The following is a 12216-nucleotide window of genomic DNA, read 5'->3' as shown; positions in this document are numbered from 1 at the left end:
GAAAGACTGATTTTGGCTCATAAATAAAAGCCGTGGGCACGTCGCAGACCGCTGGACAACTGAACTTGTTCTACGCTTTAGGCAGAGGTCACTTGAGAGGTTGATGATGCTGAACATTATTTTGCGTTCACGACAGCTAAACGCAGAGTTTATGACAGATAGTACTATTTATTTATTTGCAGTAATATTATCTGTCATAAAATAAAAGCACTGTGATTTCGCCCTCGGAAGCGATTCGTTGGAACTTGAGAGCTTGCGGGGCCAACCAAAAAGTGTTGTGTGCAAGCATGATGTCGCTGTTGAGGTCAAGGGTTGACCACCATGGCGGCACGGACATATTGTTGAGACGGGTTATGACAAAAATTACACGCATAAAACTGCAAATAAAAATGGCTATATTTGGCTACGCAGTTTGTTGCTCTTTTTTGTGTTTGGCTACATTTGGACTACAATTTCTCTGGCTTTCGGCTACGCTGCCTCGTCCGACCTGGCAACACTGTCACCTTCAGGAAACTCCCCGATAGGCACTGCACTTGTCTCGTCGTTCTTTCTATTTATTACTCATTTCTGTTCTTGTTAAGTATAATGACCTTCAGTGACTGTCATTAGAGTATTTACCTGTTGCTCGTCCAGCAGGAAGGCAACTGAATTACATCTTAAGAAGCGTAATTCAGAAGAGCAATGTACAAATTTCAAAAAGACAATTCTTTCATTACAGGGTACACATCGAGCAATGCCGCAAACACTGGAAGCAGCATATTTCTGGAAGCGCATTTCTGGAAGCGCATTTCTGGAAGCAGCATATTTAACATCCTAACATGATCACAGAATGTCCTGGGTAGCACATTTATTTGACAGGTTGAGGATGCCAGATTTTTTTTTCATTCGGGGGGATGTGGGGCTTTTGGGGAAGCGGGCTTTTTCCCGACGCCGAAGTTTGACCCACTTCCACGGGTTTTCCGCTGAAGCTTGGCAGACTTAGGCGGTGCCACCTTTACCGCGCCAGATTTGCCGCGGTGTTCGGCGGCTTCCACAGACACTTCACTTCCCAGTGGCTCAGCCTCTGACTCAGTGATTGAGGATGCCGTCAAGGCTGGCAAGTCAGATTCACTTCCTGAGTCATCGGGGCCCGGATGCTGTTGCGGGATGATTCGTTGCAGCCGACTCCTCACTGGTACACGTGGAAGACTGTAGCATGTAACATGGCAGTGCAGTATGGTATGGTTATTTTTCTCTGTCCAGCATTACACAAACAATGAAGCACACACACACACATACACACAGCGCATACCCAGTGGCTCAAATTGGCATCAAATCGGCTAATTGGTACCGGCACAGACTGAGTGGCACATACCCGGAAACCCAAATCGGCGTCAAAGAGTCCCGCACTTACAGTGGCCCAAGTCTGTGTGAATGAGGTACGTTGAAGAGCAGCGCGTATGTATACATTGCTACATGCTAAGTGAGCCAAGGTGGTCCGATTGTTGGTTTCGAGCCCTGTTACATCACTACAGCAGCCCGAAGCCTAGTGACCCCAGGTAAGTGGAAAAACGGTTAGGTACAGACATACACATACAGACGCACATTTCGCTTTGCATGCTCCAAAAAATATTTGGAGGTAATCGCTGCACCCTTTTTGCTAAAATTCTGCAGAAAGACTGCATATCCGAGTCTACATAGCTCAGCGTAACACTTGCCACATTAATTACCTCGTGTTTAGGAAAACTGAGCAAGTTTGCCTTCGCTTATGGGGATGGGAGCTGCTGCCGCGATGGCGTAAGCATAAATTTGTGTAGCCGCCTGCCGGCAGCTGAAAAACGCAGGATTTCAGAAAGGCTATCAGGCCTTTGAGAACATCAACCAATTGATCATGGGTCCACTTCATCGCGAGAGAAGTGATACATCCTCAACTGCGTTCTCGACTATGTAAGCTGGCCCGATGCGTTCACGGTACATCATATCTTGGCGTCTACCGTGGCTTTGTTGCCGGGTGGAAATATCGCTTCACCTGCTCCAGTGTTGTCATAACAAACCGCGGCCTTCTATCGTTGACAAGTGTCGCGGACGTGTCTTCCTGTCCGAAGTAGTGGAAGCCATTCTCAAGGAGTGCCACGTTGTTCATCGCACAACTGCGGCGTACCACCCCTAAACCTATGGCCTTGCAGAACGCTTCAACCGTACCCACAACCACATAGCACCCTTCGCGAACGGAATGGTCCACAGACAGCACCTGTAGTTGAACGCTGCACTCATCGCTCGCGACGTCTGAACTTCATGGGTTGACGAACCTACTCTCGTGCTTCACGGAAACACTCAAGATATCAAATTAGACTTCGGGTGCACTGTAGCCGAAATGGCCATCCGAATGCGTGGCGAATTCTTAACCCTCCTACTGCACCGTACCGTCGCCACCTGACTGCGTCGAGCAACTGCGGCTTCTATATCAACGCCTGCAACCGACTCCCGCCCGACAACCTTCTACAATGATGTCTTCGTAAACAAAAACCTTACTTCATCAAGCCACGTCTTTGTGTGACGCGATTGCATCCAGCCATCACTTAAACTGCGTTACAAAGACCCATTCGACACGCTAAACCACGGTGAAAAGACCGTCACCGTGGCCATGAATGGCCACAAGAAAGTTATTGCGATTAACCGCGTGAAGCCAGCATACAGCACGAACTATCTGCTGCATGCCAGTCCTGCATCTCCAATTATGCATGTTGGCGTGAAAAAGATAAGTTAAACGGCACACAGTTACCCAGTTAGCGAAGTTGGTGCGACGCTAGTTTTGGAATTTCATTCTTTCAGCATAGCAGCCCCACTCGCTACCCGGTGAAGTAATCTTGTTTGGTAGACTGTCTAAGGGAAAGATACTAATATTTTTGTGCGGCACCCACTGGCCATTTCCGGTAGAGCGTCTGGAATTTCAATATGAAAGTAACAATATCAGTTAATCTTTTAAGAAGCGGGTAGTTCTCACGCTTTGGAATGAGCAATCCTACGAGACATCGAAGGCCCTTGATGCGCCAAAGAACTTAATCGCTCGTCTTCAGTGCTGAATAAGCAAGAGACTAACAGAAGCAGGTTCAAAGTAGTCGGCCGATGGAACAGTCGTCAAACGTTCCAGAGAATGTGGCGCGGAATCGCTATGGTTTCGTACTGAATGTGTCAGAGCCAAATCATCTAGGCATAAGTAGTCGAGAGTTATTTGTTCAGCAGAGGGGTGAAGCATTGTATATCGCCGCATGGGCAAGCAAGCTTAGACGAACGAGGCTGACTAAGAGGCACCACCGATGATGCAAGACAGTGTGCTTGCTTTGCAATCCATGAGCAAGCATTCAACGAATTCACCAGTGAGTTACCATAGTGATGATCAATTAACATTCCGACACCAACTTGGGTCACTGCGTATGTGCCATTTGGTATGCGGCGCTCGTTAATGAACCTCTTTGATGTTTTCGCTGCCAATTCGGGTGGCTGGGCATGTGTCACTGGGTATGTACCATTGTTTAATACAACTTGGGTCACAGCATATTTGCCTGTGGGCATGCGTTCAGCGTTGTAACAATACAAAACATATTAGCAACAAATATGCACTGGTCAATATTATGTACTGCTAATAGCAATAACGTCTGCAATCATCTTGAAACGATTGAAGAACCGCTAGTTCCGATCATACATGTCAAACATGACTGCTTCTAGTCTCCGTCGGCGTCCCTTCGCGCTATAAACTATAGATATGTTACCGTTACAACTCGCCCTAACTTTCCATCATTTTGTAGTATATTTCACATAGGCTTAAGAATTTGTATTTGCTTATTGCGTCAATAAAATCGCCATATTAAAATCGACACGCTGTCGAGCATTGCGTATGTATGCGTTGTACTTGATGCAGCAGGTGACCCTACTATGTCACTTGGAACAGTCCAGCGTAATGGCACCATTCAAATCAAATTAAGTACCGCTGATAATGTTTTGAAAATGCCAAACGACAACATCTCATTTTACGAGTTTAAAGTTCGAAATGGATAATACGGATACACGAGGTACGAGTTACAACTGGTTAATGTTATTACGCCTTCATAAAACGCTGCGATAGATGTGGCCTAATTTTCCATGAAGCGACAGAATGAGGAACGAATAAAAAGAGGTAAGCTGTGAAGAAAGCAAGAGGGCAATGCACAGAGATTGAACACACGACTAATCGCGTATACGTAATAAAAGCAATACGCCAATTGCTTCCTTCATTGAAGGAAGTGAAGCCACGGGCCAATTGTATGAGGGGGAAAACATCGTGTGTTCTTACGTGAAATTCAGCAGATGGAACTGTCGGTTCAGTTTAGGGATCAGCTGTGCGCTGAAGATGGCGAACATGTTAAGGTTCCTGGACCTTGCGTACCTCACCTGAAAGTGCAGAAATGTTCTAACATTATGCATCGATTGATTATTATATGACTGCGTAATTCAATGCATGAAAATGCCTACATGAAAATGCCATGTAACATGGAATTCGCAAGGCGGAGCCACTTGGAACGAATTCTCGGGATGACACCAGTTTCGATATATTAATTCCCGAGCTTTGTTAAGAAATGCATTATTGAATTTTTGTTTAATCGTCGATTATGCATTTGAATTTGTTGTGGAAGTAATGTCCGCCTCTCCGAGTAGACCAGCTCATGAACTAGTACTGTGCTATTTGCCACAGGCTACATTTAAGAATTTTGGAAAGTGTTCGCTGAAAGACCTGGATTGTTGCTGCTAAATCCATCGCACAAAAGCAAAAGGAAAATTTCATAGTGCAGTGAGACGAGAGGACTAGTACGCAGGAATCAACATAATTATCCCCCTATTCGCCCACATTTGTCCCACAAGTTTTTTTTTTTTTAGAGATCATGCGCGAACACCACACTAAAATTTAGAACCTGCACTGCAACGTGCCGGCAGGAACAGTTGGTGAAGATCTATCAGAAATTGAGAGACGCCACTTTTCAGTGTCGCTAATATGGCTCGTTGACAAATGCGTCAGCCCGTTTTATCAAGAACGGTGTAATTCGCTCGTCTTCAAGCAAGTACTTTGCTCAACGACCTACATTCTATAAGACGGAATGGGTAATTTTTCTGTACTATCCCCATCGTGGCGCATGATTTTGGCTAGCAATAAGATTCAGCCTGTGTGCAACGTTGTGCGTCTAAGAAATGTATAAAATGCTTCAGATGTTTGTCAACGCCGCTGCAAATGCGAAGCTTCTGTTTAACATCGTACGTTGAAACAAAAAACCACCGCTGTTAAATTTAACAGCTGGAAGGGGAAAATTCGCCTGTGGCAGATATCGTAACTAATACATTACTTGGACTACTGAGATCTCAGCCTAAACGACAGATACACAATAGAATTCGCACAATGATGTTACATTTTTTTATTTTATGTTACATCTTACAATAAAGTTAAGCCACATATTTTAGTTTACCAATCGAATCCATGGAAATCGCAACGCGTACCTTCGTGGATTTAATTCGGATAAACATATTTAGTACAAAGAGACTAAAGTTCTTGGAGTTCTACCTATAGAGTGCGATTAATTACATCGGTATTTCAGGTATCCTTGCAAAAAAAAGAACTACAACGTTAATCAAGGATCTATATTTTTGCACAATTTAAGGCATACCATCCGAGTTGGTGTATATTTAGCAGCGAAGCTGCTAAATATACACCGACTTTATTTCATTTCATATCTATTTCACGGAATTTTTTAGAAAACTTTGCAAAGTCGATTTATTTTTAGGACTAATCTCATTTTTTAGCGCAGGCATTTGCTCCAGCACGAAAATAATTTTGACTGACGCAAGGTGGACAATACCTTTTTAAGGAATAGCAAATTGTAGCGTATTAGAACATTCAAAATAAAATTCTTTACTCTTACTTTTATATAAACCATTACGCAATTTTTGCTGTCAGGAACAGAAGGCCAAAAAATTGCCATTCGGCGATTTCCTATTGTGCGTCGCATATGCGACTTTCCCTCCGGATATTTGGTATGCACACTTGAATTATATTTCTTCATGTACACCTAATATTTTGAGCAATTTTCAAAATGCTTCGCTACACGCAATAAATTCGTGCTTACACATAGAAAATTACGAATATCGCCGTCCCTTTTGCTGAAATTTTGGCAAGATATCTTCTCGTCGGTTTTACGTATATAAAGAAACATGTTTGATTATTTGTCCCGACGGCAGTAGAAATCAATGAAATGCGATGCGGTGTTCAGCGCCCCGAGGTCTTTTTGTTTGTTTTTAACGTTGCGTAATGTTTTCCTATAACATCGGGTAACCGCAGGCGTCAGGTTTCTTCCTGGCTTCCGTTTGTTTCCCGAGCTCCATGAATTAAGAAGCAACATGAAGCGTGGCAGAATAATTTTTTTGTAGCCATGGTGTTAACCCGGTGGGATGAACTTATATCAGCTATGTGCTCAACAACAGCATGTGAAATAAGGAACTGTACGTGGGGAAGTAAATTTTTTTTAATTTTTTTTTCATTGAATCGTGTGTGCTCTATCATGACGCAAACTATATGAAGCTTTAGGGCATAAAAAGGCATTTACTGTGATTAAGGAAAATTTAAATATGAAACTATGTTGTGTCTCTTGCACGGCGCCGAGGCATTGTGCCAGCTCTGCAGGGGCACGTGTTATTTTTCACTGTTCGCGCGGTTTCTTTATGAGCCGAGCAAAATCAACGGGCAAAGTTTACCTCGCTACATACATGCCAGTATTAGGTTCCCTTAAATTTTCTACAATTTATTCACGGACAGCAAGCCATTCAGAGCAGTATGTCGATCTTGCTGCCAAACTTTCGATCTTTCTAGTGTTAAAGAAACTTAACAGAAACAGACCAGACACACAATGTAAGTGCACATTCAAATCGTAAATATCAAGCGTACGGGGTAGCGCAAAACAAGAGGCTTCTTGTCCTTCCTTTTTTTAACTTTACATGCACGCGGAGCAGCGAAAGAAACGAACCAAGAAAAGAGCGCTCCTTGGTTAATGTTTATCAATATAAATTCTTGCTTTTTTAATAAAACTTAGCTTCAAGTAGAGCGCACTATCGTTCTTTTTTCGTGGTCCGTGTGTTTTCGCGCTGGTTATTTATGACGCAATCAAAACATCTTTTGCTCTTCTACCATAATTTCACACCATTTTTGTAGCATCAGAGGTGAAGTGTCATGCACCGATTTCAAGTATCGAGTCAGCCCCCGTTCTTGGCCGTTTGCGATCGGCTACAGTTCTCAGCCACATGGTTACCTTTAAAAATTACTAATATCGTCCTGCTTTCTTACCCGCTGATAGTCATCTTTTAGCTAATGCACCAAGCAGGCTGCCATGCCATGACCCCGTACACGAACGCAACAACGTTTGTTGCATTTTGTGGCGCCTGCTTTACCCTCAGCCACTTCCTCTTCATGCTTCAACCCTTACCCTTATTTGCATCATGTCTTAAATTAAAAATTAGATTTAGGGGTTTTGCGCACCAAAGCCACGATGCGTTTATGAGGCACGCCATACTGAAAAACTCAGCATTATTTCTAATCGTCTGGAACTCTTTAACATGCGCTCAATGCACGATGCACGGGTGTTTTTGCATTTCACCGTCGTAGAAATGCAGCCACCGGAGCCAGGGTCCGATTCCGCAACCTCGTGTTTCGCAGCTTAACTCCAAAGCCATTAAGCAACCACGGCCGGCATGCCCAAAATCAACAACACTGCTGTATGAAATACCGCAATGAAGGCTATGGAATATGAGATACCACCAGTCTTTCTTTACGCTTCGCTCAGTAAAAGTACAGGCGCTTATTTTAGTCTGCCTGCAGAGCAGCACAGCCAGCACTGAAGGAAGTTGTACCCACGCCATTGCGTTCAGCAGGACAAATTCATAGAAACTGAGCTACCGCAAATTAACATAGCCACGTTTTTGTATTAAAAGATTGACTTCAACAACAACAAAAAAAAAAAACTCGCTGTTCTGCAGCGCTGCTGGTTGCTTCTTCAGTCATGGAAGAAAGGCAAGCAGTGTAACACATGTCACTCTTTTCACGATTTTGATGAGCGGGCTGGCCAGAAGGGGTTGAATTGGACGGCCGCTGTGAGCGAGAGGAGGCGCATTCGCAATTCCATGGATCGACACCGTGCGCATGCTTCGTTGCAAGTTGGCTAGCGCAAGTTGGCAAGTTGCGAGTTGGCAAGCGCTCGCAGGTGCCGCAATATTGAATTCCCGCCTGTTGCCTGTACCTATATATTGACAATTATGTTATGGTGTTTAATAGTGCATAATGTGAACGCACTTGTATGTAACGAGCTTGAGGTAGGTTTGCATGTATATATAAAGGAACCAGATTAGGGCCTAAGCAATATACAAATCAATATGTTGCACCCACGCAATATACACCCACGCAATGGCGTGGGTGTATATATCATTGAGAAAATGTTTAGTAAGATCAAAGCAAATGTTTCAAATGATGACAATTGGTCCCGTAAAGCAAATGGCCGTGCTGAGCTCGTCTGAAACTCCAATATTTTTTTTGGAACCAAGCCAGTCAGCACCGGATCGCTCGTACTTAGCACACTAGTAAATGCCCATGCCGTGTCCGTCGCTGCTGATTTGGTTAAATATTAAGTTTTCTTTGACGATTCGCCGTTAGTGGATAACGTCTGGGAGACCAGCGCGAAATGTGCCTTGAAATGCAACACGAAAAGAATACCAACATGAAGACAGTTTCTCATAGAAAGCCTCTAAATCAAACTTCTATATGTTATTCGCAAATAAGAAGGTAGTGACGTTTCACTTCGTGAAAGCGAGCTACGCGCGAGCGTATGAACGACGCGAACATGCACAGCGAGCACCATGGCGTCGAAGCACGAACGAAAAGGAACCAAACCCGGTGGTTCTGGTTCTCTTCTCCACCTCCAGGCGCCTTCTTCCTCCGGTGCTTGCTTCCCCCACGGTCACGCATAACTCGCCGTTTTCACAGAAGGGGGGGGGGGGGGGAGGTCTTATACGCTCGCGCGTAAGAAAACCACACTGCTGCACGGGATCGCATTTGATGGACAAAAGAGGCACATACGTACACACGAAGCACTATGTGTTGTGCATGGGCCCATCTATGCATGTGCTCTCTTTGTGTTGTGTGGATTAACGTGCCGTCCATCGACACGTATGCGGAACCCGCCACAATCTAATTCCCGCTACTATTTATCGCTCCATGGTTCTTTGCGATGCGTCGTGTTCTCAACTCTCACCTTGTTTGTCTGGTGCGTTCGTAGTAGTCGAGGAAGTTGTTTCCACCGGTGCTGGAGACCCCGCAGTCGTGATGGCCGTCGATGTCGGCCTGGCATCTTGAACGCAATTGTGAAGCAATATAGGTATAGTTATAGAACGCCTTTTCAATATATTTCCAACCAGATATACGTCAAGATGAAAATTTTGTCCATTTTTCCTACGCTATGGAGGCTCACTTCATGTACTGGAGTTAGACATGCAATCCCCACGAATCGGACCGCAGCAGTTGCTAATCCCACACAGTTCCTTTGACCTCGAACACCACGATATTCCCGTTTTAGCAGAAATAGGATGTGTTCCGTCGTTAACCAGTTCTTGAAGCGCAAGCCTTAAGGCCCTATAGAAGCCGGACACAAATTGCTTAAAACAGACAAATAAATATCCTTTGTGTATCTTTCCACTATATGCCACTATCTCTACCGGAACTCTCTGTAACGTTGGAGGAGCTTTTAGCAATGCGTGAATTTACGAAATAAAATGTCTGGTAGAAATAGCCCTTGGAAACTAGTCAACTAATATGTGGCGATGCGTGCCTTTGGTAATCTGGCCGTTGGGTGTAGATTTTTGTCAGACTATTTCTCAGGCCGCGCGGACCACACTGCGCATCACATCGTTAAAAGTAGAGGTAGCTGCATCGTTTCCCTTCCTAAAACGCAATATGCGTTTTTTTCTGGTGGTGCACTATTCGGAAACTGTTGCAAGGTTCACGAAACACGGATAAACAGTACCTACGATTACAGCGCTCGTCCACTAATATTTTTGTGCGATATACAAATTTACAAATCTTTCTGAAACGCAGGTCACATGCCCTTGAAATAGCCGCGTTTCTTTGAAGGGCTGGTAGGTAAAAAAGAATGCGAACGCTTGCTGGATTCCCGAATTACTGAAAATATTTATTATAAAATGCCTCATTTCCGGCATTTTTTGAAAGCAAGTTTGAAACCATGCAGTGATATTTACCAGAACACTCACCATAACACACCAGAAACGGGTTTAGATACACAACTTCCAGTACTTCCTAGACAACCAAGTTATAGTTAATACAGTTATAAGGTGTTCCCTATACACCCGTGTTCTTGAAACTGAACCCACTGTATACTCTTAAAAGCAATCTAAAGCAAAGCACATATGACCGTCATCCAGTTATTCGGGCTCAATAATGCGGGAGCATTAAAACATTTCACTCATTCGATTTGTTTTGTAAGTTTCGGTTGTGTTATGTTAAGCTTAGGTTAGGTTAGGCACCTTGCCGACAGTAGTGCGATAGTCCTGGTATGCTCGTACCACGTGTCGCCGACCAGCGGACAAGTTCATACGTAATGCGAGCTTTATTTAAAACAATTAACAGGGCCTCCTAATTATTGCTGCGTCAGCGACCGAATGAACAAACCGTATAAATAGGGCATCTGCACAGGAATAAAGCGCCTTCTTTGTAAAGATACACCCGCCTTCAAAAAACCCAGCCCACTCTATACTCTTGAAAGCCTTCGTAAGCACAGAACGTAAGAGCGTCATTTGCGCTCGTTATCGCGGCCCACGTTCATGTGCAGAAACTTGTGGCAGTCTACCAAGCGACACGCAGTATTTAAGTCGTACACCCCTCCCCTCCTTCATTCCCCCTACCTCTCAGTCAATGCCGCATAACGCCGTTTAACGAAGCTTGAAGTTTTTCACTTACCATCTGTCGTCGTGAAGATGTAGCCCAGCGCCAGGGCTACGATGCACAGCACGATGACTGTGCTAACCACGTACAGCGACCGGTCTCTGCATTGCCAGTTAACAACAGTAGGTTAATTTGGCTTGCAACACTTCTCGACGGAGGCTGCATTATGCATGCATCCCTGTCGTAAATCTAGCCGGCCCCTCTCATGTACCGACGGTATTACGTTGGGCCATTAAACTAGGGAAGGAGATCACGACAGTTTAGGACGCTGGGAAGTTGCGACCCCCGTTCGTAAAGCATTGGCGATGATTATTGATGTTATTAGTGCAAGGGCGAATATGGCCAAGTAGCGCCAAGTCTATGGCGACTAGCTGTCAGTTTCAGTTTATTATTGATATAAGATGCATGGTTGGTTGTTAGTAGTAAACAGGCGAGGGTCTCAAAGTCAAATGACCGCAGCGGGATCCTCGGTTAACAAGAAGATTACAAAATGATTAATTGATAGAGGAGTATAAAAAATATGCAATCTACAAGTAAATATATTGTGAACGTAGTAGTGGATATGAACAGATTCGATTATATACAAGGAGTCATACATGTAAATAACAATTACGCACATTATCAATATAAATTGTACAAACTTTATAACAAATGAAGTACACACTTTATGTACATAGTGTGTAAGAGGACAACTACTTATACAATTTTAAGTTTATATTTATATGCATGCAAAGGTGATGATTTAAATACATAGGGTTAAGTCATTCCAGTGGTGCATGAAATGATTTTCAATGGGTAGATGCAACGCGGCTCTATAGAGGCCTAAATGCATTCGCTGGAAAGTGCGTAAAATAGCTAATAACACTATGAAAATGACACGCGAGGTGAGAGATGTGCGATACATATAAAGGATATGCATCGGTGGGATGAGATACTAAAACATATGGGCTTAGGCAGGACCCTTGAACGCAAGGGCATGGAAGCACATGAACTACGAAGCGTGATATCGTAGAAGCAGCCCTCAGTGAGAACATGTTACGAATATTTTTGCTCGTGTAGAGAGAGAAAATAAATGAAAGGGAGGGAGGCCAGGACTGAGCCCGGTTGGCTACCATACATTCGGGAAAGGGAAAATGGAGGGAAAGATTAGGAGAAAAAGAGAAACTCCCAGTGTGGATATCGCCGACGTGGTAACAGTTTTCTGCTCTATATACCTT

General features: G+C 44.0%; 1 protein-coding gene across 1 annotated transcript; it reads right to left on the bottom strand.

Moving 5' to 3' along the window:
- Window positions 1-774: 774 nt before the first annotated feature.
- Window positions 775-11099, bottom strand: LOC125941764 (uncharacterized). Its single transcript, XM_049659596.1, has 4 exons — window positions 11015-11099; window positions 9297-9392; window positions 4310-4407; window positions 775-1188 (listed from the first exon to the last, which is right to left on the bottom strand). Exons 1-4 carry the CDS (start codon window positions 11015-11017, stop codon window positions 882-884), a joined length of 504 nt encoding a protein of 167 aa, XP_049515553.1. The 5' UTR covers window positions 11018-11099; the 3' UTR covers window positions 775-881.
- Between the last annotated feature and the right edge of the window lie 1117 nt (window positions 11100-12216).

Source organism: Dermacentor silvarum, unplaced genomic scaffold, assembly GCF_013339745.2.
Source record: "Dermacentor silvarum isolate Dsil-2018 unplaced genomic scaffold, BIME_Dsil_1.4 Seq231, whole genome shotgun sequence".
Classification (NCBI taxonomy): domain Eukaryota; kingdom Metazoa; phylum Arthropoda; class Arachnida; order Ixodida; family Ixodidae; genus Dermacentor; species Dermacentor silvarum.
Note: the sequence above shows the minus strand (reverse complement) of the source record. Positions and strands in the feature narration are given on the sequence as shown.